At 41.5% G+C, this 17,441-nt stretch overlaps 1 protein-coding gene across 1 annotated transcript; it reads right to left on the minus strand.

Annotated features, from left to right (window-relative positions):
- Positions 1 to 7,097: 7,097 nt before the first annotated feature.
- ubac2 (UBA domain containing 2) lies at positions 7,098 to 13,743 on the minus strand. The gene is made up of 10 exons (XM_071520428.1): positions 13,584 to 13,743; positions 13,043 to 13,167; positions 12,490 to 12,609; positions 11,813 to 11,919; positions 11,241 to 11,364; positions 11,049 to 11,096; positions 10,756 to 10,864; positions 10,183 to 10,325; positions 9,629 to 9,781; positions 7,098 to 9,017 (listed from the first exon to the last, which is right to left on the minus strand). The coding sequence occupies exons 1-10, from the start codon at positions 13,612 to 13,614 to the stop codon at positions 8,910 to 8,912; spliced, it is 1,068 nt and encodes a 355-aa protein (XP_071376529.1). The 5' UTR covers positions 13,615 to 13,743; the 3' UTR covers positions 7,098 to 8,909.
- Between the last annotated feature and the right edge of the window lie 3,698 nt (positions 13,744 to 17,441).

Raw genomic sequence — 17,441 nt, forward strand, 5'->3', positions numbered from 1 at the left:
GGATATTCTGATAAGACACCTGTGTTTGAGACTCAAGAGTAGTCGAGAGTAAACAATCAGGTATATGGGCCCACCTCTCTCTGTTTATATATAGTGTATCCATCTATAAGCCCGATTAATAAACATATAAATGGATGACGGGGTCAAAGTATACCTACCTCCTCACTTACCACTACATCATTCATTCAGCCAAGACCAAAAGGAGATTATTTTGATCTGATGGTGGTTTTGCCCAGTGTTCATTTCCAGCTGGATTAAAAGTAATTTCCCCCATCTCCCATCCACTCACCTAGGCTAGACGGCAACAAAAAAAGCAATGAACATTGTTTTTTTTATTTCCTGTGGCATTATGGATCTCCACTGAGGCACTGTGTGTGTTTTTAGTAACAGCATCCCTGCTCTCTATCCATCTTGCAACTCCACCTGATAAGCCTGGTGCCTTCTTTATGATGTCTGACTCTATCGCTTGCTCTTTCTTTCTAAGCAGCTCTCACTCGTTTGAGCTTATTTTCTTCATTTATGTTCAATGCATTCCCTGAATTGCACTAATTGTAGGAATTATATGCTATACAAATTATGTTTGATAGACTTGACTTATTGATTTTAGTCCCTGATCTGTCTTTTACCCTTAGCATTTAGCTACTCCATCTTACACCTTTGCTCCGCACAAGCAATATATTTATTGAGACCATTCCAGATAAAAAGCTTACAACAGTCCTCAGAGGAACAATAAGCAGTGTGACCCCTCCATTTGAGAGTCATAAACAGTCTAGCAGCAAGCCCTTTTCCCCTACTAGACCTGCAGTAGACACCGCAGACTGCTGAGGTAGCTGCACACAGGAGCTGCAATGACTGGAATAGAACTGTGAGTGTATGAATTTTAGAAGGTGGACGCCCAATTAGCACTAATGAGGAAGAGTGATGGAGCAGAAAAAAGGTAGGGAAAGGTCATGAGTAGGCAGAGGGTTGGCTGAGTCCAGGAAACTTCTTACTGCCGTGTGTCAACGGTGCAGAAAGACAACCAGAATCAGCTGTAAGCCTCCATGATAAATGCCCTAACAGCTGGACACTTCCACAGTCAAGTCAATGTCGGAAGTGTTTAGTGAGGTCGGTTTTAGTACGGATGTAATCGGTCTGCTGGAGCGTGTGTGTGTGTGTGTGTGTACACTTTGCTTATGGAGCAAAGGAAGAGAAAGCTTTCACCAGCTTAACACCTTCACCTTAACCAGAAGTTTGAATCGGTACACTGTGTTTGTCACATTTATAGATACATGCGCATGCACACCCACACACACACAGACGCATAAAAATAAATACACCCACACACGAAACATGCATTCGTGCCATACCATGTGTGTGTACAATTACAGAGGAAGTGACCCTTGCAGTAGGTCAGAGGACAGGGGGAGATTCCTGGGAGTGTAACGAGTGCTATACAGGGGGGAGAAAAGAGCAAGGTATAGTTTATAGAGGAAGGATAGGGCAGAGAAGGGCAGCGAGGGCTGTTTCCACTCCTGTCAACAGACACGCTTGTCATACTGGACATTTATGTTTTACTGTGTGTGAGTGTCTGCGTTGTGTCAGTGCTTTGAGTGTGTGTGTGAGAGAGAAAGAGAGGAGGAGGGAAAGTGAGAGGGTGTAAAGGCCACGTTAGCTCATAAATTTAAAAGTTGTTGGCCTGGTGCTAAGTTATTGCTGAGGAATTCTCCTCAAAACCAATAATCTGTCAGTTTGTTTGTGTTCTCTTGTTTTGCTGTGGTCTTTTAACCTCTGGTAATGATGTCCAAAAAATAAAGACTTTAATGTCAGGTTTCCCCCCTGTTTTTGGTTGGAGTTACTTATGGTTCACCTCAAGTGAAGCCGCTCTCTGTCATTTCAACACAAATCAAGGTGGTAATCATGTTGTTGTCATGACAGCCAAACGCTGCTTATGTGGTCCTGATGGTGGAGGGATAACCACGCTCCCGAAGCATTTGTACTTTGTAGATACAAGGACAGGCATACGCTTGGGGTCAGTGACAGCCGATGGTCGAGAATGATGCCTGTTTGTCTCACTGCTGCCTGTCAGTAATGTTGATTGAAGAGTTGGTTCTGTTTTCCAGATTAATGTTTTCCAGCACCTTGAAAGATTGTGGGTCACTTATAATTGGGCTCAGGCAGGTTCAGACAGAGAGATGTCAAGGAACAAAGGTGAAAAGAAGAGAAGGCAGGAAAAACAAGTTTCCCATCCACAAACAGTCACTATGGCTAGCAGATGAAAAACAGGTTCAACCAACCCTCAAATCCCAAGGTGAACTTAACCCAGCCCTAATGATTAAAGATGATTGCTCTCCTTTAGACGTAATTGAGGCAAGCGCAGACTAAACAGACCTCGAGTGGCATGCAGGAGCCGGTGCACAATGGAAGTGAAATGCCAAAGCCCTGCATGGCCTGAAGGCACGGTACATTGTTGTGCCCCATTAGTTGTGAAGTTCCTGTGAAAATGACTAGGGGAAAACATCACTGGCCTTTTCTGCTCGCTCTCTGCCCAGAGAATAGGATGACGCTGGAGCAAACATTCCCACATGCCGTGCACCATGCACCCAGACACACACACACACATACAACACGTAGGCAGACACACACACATGCACACACACAAACACAACAATAACCTGTGAATGTGAAAGGCATGGACAGACTGTAATTGTAAGAAGGAATCAAGCAAACAAATGATGTCATTATCTCTAAGCTAGCTTGGCTATTATTACCATATTAGTGGGAGTTGTTTGGCATGCTTGCTTTCCATAGCAATGCTCTCACTAAAACGGAAGAGAAAGAGACACCATTGTTCTGAATTTCTCTCATACATCTACATGACATTTTTACTATCAAACATGCGAGGTCACATTCAGACAGTCATTCAGGTATTTTGGTATTTTTCTAACCTCCAAAACATTGTCAGGAATACCTGGGCGTGCTTCTACACTGTAAACACAAGAAGGCAATCCCAGAGGGCACTCCCCCTGCGCTGTTAATGTATTTTTAAAGCCTTAGCTTACGGGAGGCATACAAATGATCATGCAGAAACATGACGAGAGCAGGAGGAAGGCTGTGATACGGGGTCCCCATGGCAACCACACAAAACGGCATGCACTCACCATGGCAACAGAGCTGGCAAGGGAATATAGTGGAGAGAGCGTTGGAGCTGGTGCTGGCCTCTGGCTGTTTGAACTGATACACAGTCACATGCCAGCAGCACATCATGGACAGCTAATTCACTTGCATTAATCTAACGACTGCTTGATTCCGCTTTGGTGAATATATTGAAGCCTGGTTGTATTGACTTGATAGATGCACATTTCAAAACATGAAGAAAGGGTGCTGTTGGAGTAGGTCCATGTTTGTAAAGTCATTTAACTATACTGCACGATACACAATCACAAGAATGCATGCTTGTACACACACACACACACACACACACACACACCCTTATACTTCTATCCTGAGGACCTTCCAATGCCTACACTCATTCCCAAACTCCTAACCTTAACTGTAAGCCTCACTACTACATGCCAAACCTAAAATCTAATTCTAATTTTAACCTAAACTCAAGTCCTAACCCTAAACTAACATTAACCTTTACCTTAACCTTAAACTAACCCCCTAAAGAAGTGAGGACTGGCCAAAATGACCACACTTCGCAAAAACGTCCTAACTCTTCATTCTCACAAGCATAGAAGTACAAGAACATACACACACACACACACACACACACACACACACCGTTCTGGTCCCGTACAGTAGCAGTAAGTCATGATATAGGCCTTGGCTAATAGAGCCACGGACAGCTCTCCTGAAAAGACAAATAGCCAGACACCAACTGCTGATGCTTCAAGGCCACAGTCGGCTGTACTGTAAACGATAATGGTTTCCCTGCCAGACAAGGAGAAACCCCAACGACATACATCATCATTCTGCTGCTGCTGTTGATACTCCTGGCTCAACAGAGGGATGTGCCATTGCATGCTCACACGCAGGTATAAATATAATGACGTGTGCTTGCTCAACTCATATCCCTCAACCATTCAGCTATATTTCTGGGAAAACACAGTCACATCCTCTCACATCACTGCTCTTCTCTTGGAAGCTCAGAGTAAAAGCCTTGCTCTTATTTTAATTTTGTCTCTTTGGCGCTGCATGGGGAAGGAAGTCACAATGCATTTAAAGAGGAGGTTTATCCAAAGCCTTGCTCCCTATAGACACCTGTCAGGATAGATAATTTGCCCTAATTCTGAAATAAAATGAGCGGAAAGCCCGCTTCAGGTTCCAAAAATCAAAATCATTACCCCCAAACAAGACTTGATTAATGCTGCATATTAAGTAGCCATTTCACTAAAGAATCTTCCTAATGAGGTTGGTTGTCAGTGGCTTTTTTTTTTAATCATTGTCTTTAATTAAACACTGAACCATAAAGAGAAACACTGAGGAAAGACAGATATTAATCACTCTGGTTTAAGCTGCTCTTCAATTCAGCAGTCATTAAAAGTCGCACTGCTTGGCTAGGTTCGTCAGCTGAGGTGGGATGGAACTGTGTCACTGTGAACTCAGAAAACCTTTTTGGAAAAATAAAATGAATAAATTCTTGTTTCTTGAGTGTCTATGGGAATTCATATGAAATTTCAATGCAATGTATACTATACTTTTATCAATAAGCAAAACAAGAGGCTGCTGTAAATATCGTTTTGTCTTTTGCCTTAGAGGGAATAGTTGGCAAACCATATGCTTTTGAAATTCTTTGACATGAAGATGTGCATAATTTCTCTACATTGATATTCAGCCACCCTGGAGCGAGACTGTCTGCAAAAGCTGTCTGCTCAGTGGAATAATCTGAGTGGGTGGGTGTGGCAGAGGGCTAACTGGCAACAACACCACCACCGTCCTGACTCAACGTCTCCATCTAGTGACAAAGCAGACTCAACCACTACAAAAGGATTTCACCTGTCGAACCAACTGATCGAGCATGCTCAGATAGTGTCAAAGGTTTTTGTCAGATCTGGTAGGATCACAGAATGGTTGCAAGATGCAGTTTATATTGTCTATCAATATTGACAATGTTTATTTTTCTAATGTCTACTACACTGTTGGCATACTGTATTACAATTATATTGAGTATGATACATGATTGTAGGATAAAGTGATGACTCCATGACAGCACAAACTGTCACAGTCACTGCGCAGAAAAGAAATTACTGATTAAACCACCATAAAAGCCACTTTTACTGCATGTTTGCTGAACTACTGCTGTACTTTTGCTCCATGGTCTGCATGGTCATATGGGGACATATGAGTTTTTATTTATATTATTATTATTATTTTTTATATCTCAGGCAGGCAAACTCAGTGTCCTCTTTTCTCTTCTTAAGACTCACTTTTATCTCATGGTTTTTTCTTAACTGATGGTATTTGTTGTAACTTTTTAAATCATTTGATCTTGTTTATATCTTAATTTTTGGATCTTATCTACTTTTATTATCTGTTTTTATTGTAAAGCACTTTGTAACTTTGTTTTTGAAAGGTGCTATATAAATAAAGTTATTATTATTATTATTATTATTATTATTATTATATATACCAAGTGGCTTCTATTGTACTCCTAGAATGGACACCACTGCATGGATTTAGGAGTGACACTAGGGTGCATCTGGGCAGTCTGCTAGGGATCCTATCAGAGTGAGAAAAAGTAGAGCTGAAAACATGCTAAAAGGTCCAGTTTTATCTGCACTTACAGGTTTCTGCCAGACTGATCAGATCTCCACAAGTCCTCTTAGCACAGACAACTAACAGATATCACCAAAGGAAGTGAAAGGATAAATCCCCTTACACATGTGCTGGTTCAGATTGAATAGCCTATACCATAACTCAGGTTTTCAAAATGTAATACTACAAGCACAAATTTCAATTTTTCTCCATTTAACTAGTTTTAACAAGCCTTGACTTTAAACTGGCTGTTTCATACCGTTATCAAATCAGGCTATATTGTACGCAGTCTTACTTCCATTTTTAGGGCATTGCTCATACATTTCTCATCTATTTTGATTTTGCATATTGCCTTGAATAGAAATGAGCCCACAAGTCAAATCTCAGTACAAGAGTGCCATCATATGTTGAAAAGCTGCACCGCAAGAGGCTTCCCACTCGTAGGTGTGGTGATTTCCTGTAAACACACAACGATGCCAGTAAACACAATTCATATGATGATGACATCTAGTAGAATTCTGCATAACATCTATCAGAATATACTTTTATTGGAAATTTGATCAAATTGTGGACTTAATATATAGTTTTCAGAGTCCTTTCGGAATTAAGATGACAGATAAAAATCATATTTTGATGCCATGACTAACAATTTATGTGACAACACAGTCTTTAGGAATTCTTTTATTTAATATGGCTGCATCGGAAATCTGTAGGTAATAATCTTAACAGCCCTACTTTAGGCCTATAGGAGTATGCATATTTTTCTTTGAATAATAGAGATGGGTGGGTTAGTAACAGGGATTTCTATTAATTTGAGCATCAGCTGCCATCCTCTTAATGAATTTTCTTCCACTGACAAAAAGAAAATTCATCCCTGTTAATCTCAGCACAAGACTGGAATTAGTGTTTTTATATTCCCTAGCTATTCCCCCCCCTCCCCAACAAAACTGTATAAGGTCTTTCAAAGCCTTCTATAAAATGGATTATTAGAAAGTAACTCCACTATGTAATTAATGTCACCCAAATGTTGGGATGATTCATGCCCTGTTGAAATCCTCGTTTTCTCAGCTCTCTCTCATTTTTCTGAATTTGTGGTAGCTTTAATACAGTGGGTGCTGAGGATAGTTCTGTTTGTGTTGCATGAGAATTATATCACCACAAACCAATATAAACATGAAGACTTTTAAGATTTGTGGATTCATGTCAAATTAAGTATTAACTAATTAAGGCAATGCAGTGTCCACCACCTGCAACATTTAATATAAAAATATTATAGACTTTTTGTTACTTGCCTTGAAAACCACATTATTGTCATAATCAATATCCATTATATGAAGCATGAATATAATTTAGTCAGTAAGTTGGTTTATTCCACAGTTCAATCATGATTCACTACAGTTCATCAAAAGGTTGTCCATGCAGCGACTCCCTCATCAGGCGCATGTACTAATTGTAATCACTCTTTATAATACATACACACAAACGACGGACTCAACTCAGTGGTCATATATTATCAATATTATTATGCACAAAATATAAAACTAACATCTGTCTTTGACATCAATACATTGTGGCTGCACATATTACTGCTCTTGCACATAATTCTCATAAGTATTTTTATATATATACACAAAGTAGTTGCTGTACAGTGCACAGTCTCCATAAACTTCTGTTGTCCTGATATTGCATAATAAATATCATTTGACCTTTAAGACTTGGGATGATTGGGACGAGTGTGCTGGCAGAGAAAGGATTCAAACTCGCTCACAAGTTCAGATAGAATAAATAAAACCTTGAAGAGCGTGTGCATGTGTGAGAGCATGGATGTTGAAAGAGACATGAAGGGTTACTGTGTGAAACATGACCTTCTTGAAGGCTTACTAGGCCTGTTGTACAGTAAAGTATCATGTATCATGGTCATTAACAGAAGCAGTCACCCCTCTAACCCTGAGATAGCCCGCCTACCCTATTTCATCCCAAATAGCCCTGTCTCTGTCCCAGTCTCTGTAACTGACAATGTACTTGCAGAGTTACAAAGGGGTCGAACCAGTTAACTTTCAAAAGATTTAGCTCCTGGCTGTTAGTTGGGCTAACTGCTTGTGGACACGTCTTGTGCAGGAAGAGCTGTGGTTGAGCCCCGCCCCTTCCAGGAAACACTCACAACATCAGGAAGGAAAGCAGTGTAATGACACTGTGGTAAAGTACGTCATTGTCTTCATAGATTCACTGATTATCAATGCTGGAGTTGATGCTGGAGTTGTGGTTATGACCCCTGGAATAACACATAACCCTGCTACCTGCCTCTCCACCAGCATCTTGTGTTCCTCTTGTCCTTCATATTGTCTTGATGAACAAAAATAAAAACTTTCATAGAGTGGATGGCCTAAGGTCCTTCTATAAGAAAAGTCCTTCCCTATATCATATATCCAATATGATATGAAAACCTGAAGACTAATAAATATTGTTCTCTTATTCACCATCTTCTGTATTGTGCAGCTTGTTCTTCATCTGTGCTCCACACGGTCCTCTCCATGTCTCTAATGAGTCATCAGTCATCACAGATGCTGGTTACATTGTAGCCATATTAGGAGTAGAAGCATAGCACATGACAGTGGGCTACATCAAATTGTATTTCATATAGGTATAAGTTGATGTCCATGAGGAGATGAGAGTATGGGATCTCAGCTGATTTCTGTGCTTCAAAGTCCGTTCTGTTCTTAGAGAAAAACCTCCCACTTTATATTCCCTCCTCTGGACTGAAGACTGACGCCATGTAGTTGTACTGGAAAGCTCTGACTTGTAGATTTGTCATAGGAGACCCTCGGAAATTTAGGGTCTAACTCATCTGCTCAGAGCAATGAGGCCTGCTTCACACTACGATGCTCGCCTGAAAGCTATGACGCAAACATCTTCCACTTTGTGCTTCACACCTATTGAGTAATCAGCATGCCAGCAGGCACAGTTCAGATCGGGTCAGCGTTACACTGCTCCAGTCAGTGGTATGCCCTTCAGATGTTCTGTACCAATACAGTTTTCAGTCTTCTCTCCTCCATCATTCACTGTCCTCTCTATCCAACTTTCTCTATGGTTTGCTCTCTGCTCCTCTGCTTCTGTTCTCTCCTCTCTTTTTCTCTGTCTTCATCTACCTCTCTGTTTTTCTCACTGAGCTCTCAGTGTTGCAAGAGGAAGTTGGTCGCCATGTTGATGTCATTGTTCGAAGCTCTGAGGGCCTCTAAGGCATCAATCCTGGAGAAACCCATTTCCACCAACCTGGCAACCTGAGGGACAAAATGTATCAGTTAAGAGACATCAGCCAACACAGCAGGCAGACAGATCATCACCTGGGAATGTTTAAGGGAGCCCACACATGACGAGCACAAGTAAGGCGTAGGTGGGCTTCCCGATACATCATCATGGAAGTATTCATGGTAGCAGGAAGGCGGGGGATATCAAAACACAAAACCATTGTTCCTAAACCACCGGTCCCAGACTGTTTTACATTTGTACAATGTACCTGAGCTTAGATCAAAAGAAAGCTTTGGCAACTGCTCTCATTACTCATCACAGAAGACGGATCATGTATCATAGTTTTGGAAACTCAGATACACACAAGATAAGTTTCTCAATGTATACATCACATCATGTAAACCTGTAAACTGACTGGAAGCACTTTCAAAGTTCCGCTGGGTCAAAGTTCAACTAATTTCAACTGGGTCAAGTTCAACTAATTTCAACTTTGAGCAGTGCGCTACACCAAAGGTACAGACTACTGCTCTTTCCACAGGAAAATACTGTCTCAGCCAACGCACAGTGGTTTTGAACTACCAGTGACAACTGCACTAGAGATAGAATAGCACACACATGCAACAGCACACATACACACACCCACCTGCTCCTCTGCGACAGGAGAGTTGTCCAATAGTGGCGGCTGTGGCTGAGGGGAGGGATCTGTCTGAGCCTGGGGGCGTGGCTGTGCTGCGGGGCGGTTCTGACCTCTGTGTCTCAGGGAGGGGAATAACCTGGCCCAGTCTAACAAACCAGCCTGAACAAACACAGACAAGAGGACAGAATCAAGTAAGTTTTCACATGAGTTTGTGTGTGTGTGTGTGTGTGTGTGTGTGTGTGTGTGTGTGTGTGTGTTCATGTGAGAGAGAAAATGTGTGTGTCTGCATCTGCTGAAGGTGACAAGCTACTGGCAAGGTGTAGCGATCGCTCTTACTGAATGCTATTAAAAAAAAAAACAATCAACACATATTAATACAGTACAACTGCAACTTTACTATTTATGTCTCTTTGTCACTTATATTTCAGTGAAGATAAATTTGTGTGCATGTATTTTCAATGCTATTTTGTGTATAAAATCCGGTCTTGGATGGAGCCCATGCAGAGTTTTAATTTTAAAATTACTCATTTATATGGATGGATATGTGTTTGTCTGTCTACCTGTGGCTGGTGTCTGGTGTTCCTCCTGGCCTCGTTGTATTGGGCCAGCAGCAGTTGTTGGTCCAGCACCTCCATCCTCTGCTGCCGCTGGATGTCCAGGGTGGCGCCCATCCCCAGGGGGGTCTCAGCACTGGGCTGGGGGCCTTGATGGACACATGAGTGAATAATGACATGGACAGACATAAAATAAACATTTCAAATAATAATGATTAATAGGTCAGTGGATCGATAAATAGAGGAAAACACTAAGAAAAAAAAAAAAAGATTTTTTAAAAGAGATCCCTCGTTCATTTTCCCCAAATTTTCAAGGGCGTAGGGAGTATTACATGATGATTCTATCTGTTGCTTGCAATTCTGGTGATCAAGGAGTTAAAGCTTATTCTAATGTTGTAAGTCACTCTGAATAAAAGTATTGGCTAAATACCTAAAATGTAAATGTATTATTCCTCTTCATTTAGACAGAGAGCAGAAGGTTATAGATGGTGAGGGACTGCTGTATAGACTGCAACACTGGCCACTGTGGAAAATATCTGCACAGGATTTGTGCATGCAATTACTAATGGTTGGACTCACCTGAGAAGAGGGGCTCCAGAATATACCGTCCAATACGAGACAGCCAGGCTGGCATAAAGAGGAGCCGCTGCAACCGGAGGACATTAGAGTGGTACAGTGTGCCTGATATCTGAAAGGCACATTAAGAAGAACATGAGTATAGTACTACAAACTGAACTGTGTAGAGATCAGGGTTTGCAAGGACATTGTGCGCTGCATGGCTGAGCAGGACAACAAGGTCAGAATATATCCCGATATATTTAACGATACATCTCACATGCGTGATAAATGCAGACTAGAATTTAGCTACTCACCAGTCCACTGAGAGCTATGAGCCACATGAAGGTGCTGGAGGTCAGCAGCTGGAAAAAGCAGCAGGAGAGAGGAAGAAAGAAACAGACAGGATCAGAGGAGTGACACAGCAACTACTCTCATATAAAAGATTGGGAGGGAGAGAGAGAGAGACGCATACATGCACACGCACAAATCCATACACACAGACTTACCTGTAGTCCCACTATGTAGACCAGAGACTTGTTGGTGATGGGGATATGGCCCAGGATCTGAGTGACTGGCATCCTGGGGATCGACAGATAGAAAGGCACAAACAGAGAGAAGACTGGAGAGAGACTGGGAGGTGAGAGAGGGATGAGCCAAGAGAGCAGGGATGAAGGGGAAAGGGAGAAATACAGTGAAAACATTGATGAGTTCAAACTTCACAATGTGGACATGTGTGGTTAATACAAAGCTGTAAAAAAAACAAAGAGGTTAGGGGTGACTCTGCTACTCACTGTACATTAATTGTTTCATTCTGGGCCCCAGATAATACTTTTCAAAAGTAATTTTGCCTTTTCAGAATTATCAATACTTCAATACTGCTAATGTTATAGGTTGATGTGCGCATGCTGAAAAATAAACCTGCTCTACTTAAGTGACATAGAGCTTTAATGTGATTTGCTTGAATAAATAATAAAAAGGTACGTGGCCACTAAAGTGACAAAGCTATTCCTTATTCAAACATCCTTTATAGCATTGGCTGGGATCTGTGTGTAGCTACTAGAGTGGCCAGGCTACTCACAGTCCTGCAGGCAGCTCCTCCACCTCGTAGTCAAACAGAAAGCGGACAGCCTGGGCCAGCAGGAAGTCCATGAGCGCAGACAGAAACCAGGTGCCCAATAGGAAGGACTGGAATAAATAAACAAATGTGCCATATGGGATGCTTGGAGCAATTTGAATTTAAAATATACAGTCTCCCTGCATGGCTTGAAAACGAATGTGAAATTTTTCAAATGTGGCGTCCACACCAACTCTTGGTTTACAGGGCAAATATGTTAGTAACAACTGGTTCATGTCAGATGAGACGGTTGCATGTCCTCTCCCAAGATAAACTGCTAAATTAAATTAAATTAAATTAAATTGTTACACAGGTGAACCTCATACCGATTGGGATTGTGAGTGGTGGTGATGATCACACTTTTGAGATAAAACAGTTCAGAGGAGCTAAAAATTTTTATTGAGCTTGTAAAAGTACCTGGGGGGGGAAGGGTGGCTTTAGCTACAACCCTAGCCAGAATCTCAGAACCTCAGCACATGCCCAATGTATTGGTACAACAGCAAACTGCAGTTCAGCAACATATTAAATCCATCCATACAAAACATTTTTGGGAAATGTAGTTCAGCTGAGAACTTGCAATCCATCAGGCAGTCTTTTAATCAATCATCTATCTATCTATCTATCTAGGGTTGTGCACTCACAGCAAACTTCCTGGTGCCAAACCTCCTCTCAAATATGCGGAAGTTGTAGATGAGCAGGCTGCTACAGAAGGTGTCCTTTAGGTCTAGACAGATCAGCCTGCCACACACCCACCTCCACACCTAGGGCACAGGGGAGAGCGGAGTTATACATACACACACCTAGGGCACAGGGAAAATACTGCACATAATATGTAGATCACGCCTGAAGAACTTTTTCTGAACTGTTATGGTAATCTTATTTTGTCATATGTATAACTCACTATGCAGCACATATTTTCTCCAAGGAGAAAACCGTATGCATCAGCGGTAAGAGGACAGTTTCTCACTATGGAGGAGAGCATGATGCCAAAACTCACACTCACACGGATACATACACACTGGAGACATAGGGTGTTAGTGGGTCTTTCTCCCTCTCTCACTAACTGATTCACCTTTCTCTCTTTTTCTTACTTTGTCTCTGTTTCTATCTATGTGCCTTTCTCTCTCTCTCTCTCTCTCTCTCTCTCTCTCCCTCTCTCTCTCTCTCACACACACACACACACTTGAGGCCTACCTGGTGCTGTTGTGTGATAGCCTGTAGGTTGTATATGAAGAGTTCCTGGTACTGTGGCAGCAGGGTGAGCATCACAGTCAGCCCACTGAGCACCAACAGGAGGCCTTTGGACAGAGGAGCCTTGTCTGTGAAGAACACAGCATAGTTTAGCAACAAGCCTAGAGTTGTGTTTATGGAAGAGAGAAAGAACAGGTTAATTTGTTTCTATGGGCGGGGCAGCCACATGACATCCTCAGCCATACGGATTTACAGGTTAAAAAGTGTAACGTAACGTTACCGTTTTTAGAAACTACGACTATATCTGATAATGTATATTTAGCTTATCCAAACGACGAAATAGCAGGGTAAAACTTCGGCTGTTAATCAACAAAACGAAACTGTACTGATAGAAATTCCGTAATACTGCCCCGAGTAAATGAATGACAGTGCAATGCTAACATTAGTTAGCCAAGCTAGCTGCTACCGTTGCAACTGACAGGAGAAGCGGTGAGAGGATTGCGACAACCCCGCTGTGGTTTAACGGCGGATCCGGGATACTTACAGAGGCCTCGAGAGCCGGTGGTCGTAAACATGGTGTCTAGTTGAGTTAATGAAACAAAACAACAACCGTTTATCCCAAGGCACCAATAAACTAACTCTAAAACACTGAGATAAAGTTGGAGAAACCATCCATGCTACCAGGAAAGAGAAACACAGGGGAAAGGGTTATCCTGCTACAGTAGCCCGAAAAGCCCAAAAATCACTCTTCCGCAATCTGCTGATGTTATTTAAAAAATCGACCTGTTGAGGGCGCTGTTCCTCTATTATAATTTACTCCGGAGGGCGACATGAGGAGCGTAGACATATTTACTGATGAGCTTACTTGTAAACAAACTGTTATTGTGTTTTGTTTAGGTTGATGTTTTAATAAACTAATTTATGTGAACTGTATGTGAAAATTTTGATCTCGAAAAAACTGAGAAATAAGAATGGCGCTTGATCACCTGATTGTTACAACATGGAGATAAGTAGTAAAATATTAACAGCCTTTCTTGTTCTCTGTCATAAGATATCTTATTTGCTATTTACAGTCATCCGTTTGGTAATAGTGACATTACTTCTACTACTTATTACTACAAATAATAATCATAATGTAGCCTAATATAATGACTTAATTTGTATAACACTTAAAACAGAGTTACAAAATGCTTTACAGGTAATACAACAATAATAAATAAAAGCCAGTAAAATAAACAATAAAAATATCAGCCCAAAAATAGAAACAGGGTTGCAGAAATAAAAACAATAGGCAAACACAATGAGAAAAGTAGAATGAGAACTTGTAAAAACAAATTATATTCAAGTGTAAAAATGTGTGTTTGAGAGGAGGTTATGGTCCCTGTATGTCAACAGGGAGGTCAGAGCAGGTCCTCCACATAACAGCACCCCTGCAGCTGGTAGGGATTTGGTGCCTTGCTCACAGACACTTCAGCAGGGAGGATATCAAGCACTTGAACCGGGATCTTCCAGTTGAAAAGCAGTGTCCTCCTTACTCACTATGCCACCCTGCTGCCATCTTATCCGCCTCATGCAGGGCATTTCTAAGCCTACAGGCCCTGAAGCACAGGTCCAATCATCTTTGGTCTTTAGCCTACTGCTCCCTGACCATTTGCTTGGTGTGTACTGTGTGTTCATGGGTAGGTTTTGCACACGAGCTGCAGACACTGAGCGTTGCGTGTCTTGAAGCCATGGGGTCAGCTTTCCGCAACAGTGGTAAAGGTGTTAATTATTCTTGGGGCCCTGAGCAGGATGTGGCCGCACAAAGTCCAGATTAATAGGGTTTTCTCATGGTCCTCTGGTCTTGTGCACCCAGTGTCATATCTTGTCAAGGCCCAGAATGCCTTGCAGAGGCCCTGCCTTCCCCTACAGTTCAGGCCACCGGTTCTGTTCACCTAGAACAATACCTTCATGCCTGAATGAAATTAAATTCTGTGATTGCTCCTGAGCCAATTGATCCAATGCTTAAATTACATCCAAGTACATTTGAAAAGATATGGCGAACAGCTGTCTAATAGTGTTGCATTTCCTCATCATCCACAGAGGCGGTAGCATGTTAGTTCCCATTGGTTAGTTCCCATCCATTAGGTCTATTTGGCTGCCTGTGGTCAGATGTGACTGCAAAGCAGGGCTCAGGAACAGCTTGCTAATTGTGTTTCAGACCTTCTTTGTCACTGATGTAGGAGTAAGGTCTAAAAAGGTTGCTTTGCCCCTGTTCTCAATCAAAGCTAATCAGATTAAACAGGGCAGAGATGTGTGTGTGCGTGTTTGTGTGCGTGTGTATGTGTGTGTGTGCTTACCAATAAAGAGACTCCAGATTTGGAGACAGCCTTGACTCCTGCTGTTTGCTTTGTTCATTAAGAGGAGATGAGCAGATGGTTTGCTGGTCTGTTGTGCAGTACACACATGCACACACACACACACACACACACACACACACATGCAAATACACATACACACACATGCATACGCAGTCCTGTCACCTTAGCTTTATCCTCCATTTATCTTTTCCATTACACATCTCTCGGCAGGACAATGCTACTGGGTGAACGTGAGGGAAGCATGTGTGAGAAAGAGAGAGAGAGAGAGAGAGAGAGAGAGAGAGAGAGAGAGAGAGAGAGAGAGAGAGAGGGAGAGAGAGAGGAGAGAGGGAGGAAGAAGGAGATGCAAGGGAGCGTGAAAGAGTAGGGCAGTGCTGAATGAAGTCACAAACCTTTTTAGTCAAGACTGCCTCTGAGGTGGTCATCTGAAAAGCTGATGACTCATTCACACATCATTTATGTGAATCATTCCTATTCACTCATCAGCCACTCTGTATTCAGGCAGAACTGCTTGTAAGAGAGGTATTGTTTCAGTCCGGCATCAAAGCTTATCTGCTTGTGTCCAGGAAGTGGCACATTGCACATCTTGACAGGACCGCATGAGAAGAATTTGGCCCTGCGCAAAGATTTCTTTGGCACATCAAAGGGTTTCAGAGTGATGCGAAATTCAATATTAGGTCAATTTTAGGACTTCAAAAAGCTTACTATTGCTTATCAATGAGCATCTTGAGCATATGCTTCCTCGTAAGCTATTATCCGATAGTAGTATTTCTAAATAATCAATGTTCAATAGCATTTTTGGCTCATGTTTATAGGTTCGTCCTTTGGCTCTCTACCTCAAACAGTTTGGGAACCTCTGCTCTAGTCTTGCATGTCTCAAGCCACACACACTATGCTTTTGCTGGTCCCTGAAATGAGTAGACTTTAATTTATGATGCTTTCAAATATCTTTCACATGTATGTATAAATAGTTAAAATTCACGATTACTAGTTTAGCTGTGCTTGATTTATATTACTAGACATTTATACAGCCACAAGTGAACACATCATTTGCAGGGCTTCGTTCCAAAATGCTAAATCTATCCATTTTCAGAAACAAAACAAAACAAACAGAAAAAAAACCTTGGAATTCATTATTTTAATTAACTAACAATGTCAGGATTTGGTGGGCAAAGGTCTTAAAATAGCTAACCAATAAAGTTGCTTTTCCAAAATGACATCAGCAATAAAGTTGTTTCAAAAGGTTCTCGTTTTTATGAAAATGCTTCACATGCTGTTTTCTTTTTCTTCTAAGAATTTGTTTATAACTATATTTTCCATGTTTTCCCCTAAACTGTATCTCTCTGATTCTCACTACTGTCTCAATAAAGAAGCACTTGAGACGGTTACTGACTCAAGTTTTACATTGTGAGTCCCACGCCCTTCACTGTCCCGAGGGGAAACATGCTAAAAAGGAGTGTAGCAGACGGAGAGATAATGCTTCGTCAACATATTTCACTAAAGGACAGCTTAGAAGTGACCCCCCCCCCCCTTCCCCATTTTCTATCTCTCTCTGTCAATACTTACGTGTGTGTTTTTGGAAATGGAGCAGGAATCAATGCCACAATCCTCACTCTCACATATGTATAGACACGCACGCACATGGACACACACACACTCGCTCTCTCTCTGTCTCTCTCACACACACACACACACACACACACACACACACACACACACACACACACACACACACACACACACAAAATTTATCACACAATGCAGAATAATATTGTTGGTCACAAAAAACAACAGACTATACATGTCATCTGTACAAAGAGATGGTTCCAATGTATTTCTTATCCTTGTACGAAATAGAAATCAATAAAACCATCAAACAGACACACACACTGCCACTACCACAACTGAAAAAAAAACGAAAAACAAAAACAAAAACAAAAAACCCAATTAGATTGACAATGCATTGAGAAAATAGGTAGAAACAAAGAAAGAAACACTGAGACATTTTTAATAAAAAGGGTTTGTATTGTATTGTCAAACTG

This window comes from Centroberyx affinis, unplaced genomic scaffold (assembly GCF_046629955.1).
Source record: "Centroberyx affinis isolate AG114_WGS23_722 - 3 ecotype Tasmania unplaced genomic scaffold, CSIRO-AGI_Caff_v1 ptg000801l_1, whole genome shotgun sequence".
Taxonomy (NCBI): domain Eukaryota; kingdom Metazoa; phylum Chordata; class Actinopteri; order Beryciformes; family Berycidae; genus Centroberyx; species Centroberyx affinis.

Bases quoted from the DNA above. Each gene is read 5' to 3' on its own strand.
- ubac2 (XM_071520428.1), bottom strand. From the start codon at position 13,614: ATGTTTACGACCACCGGCTCTCGAGGCCTCT. The intron at 11,365-11,812 runs GTGAGTAGCCTG...CTCACCTCCCAG, and splicing joins GAGGAGCTGCCTGCAGGACT to TCTCTCTCCAGTCTTCTCTC. The intron at 11,097-11,240 runs GTAAGTCTGTGT...TGCTTTTTCCAG, and splicing joins TCTACATAGTGGGACTACAG to CTGCTGACCTCCAGCACCTT.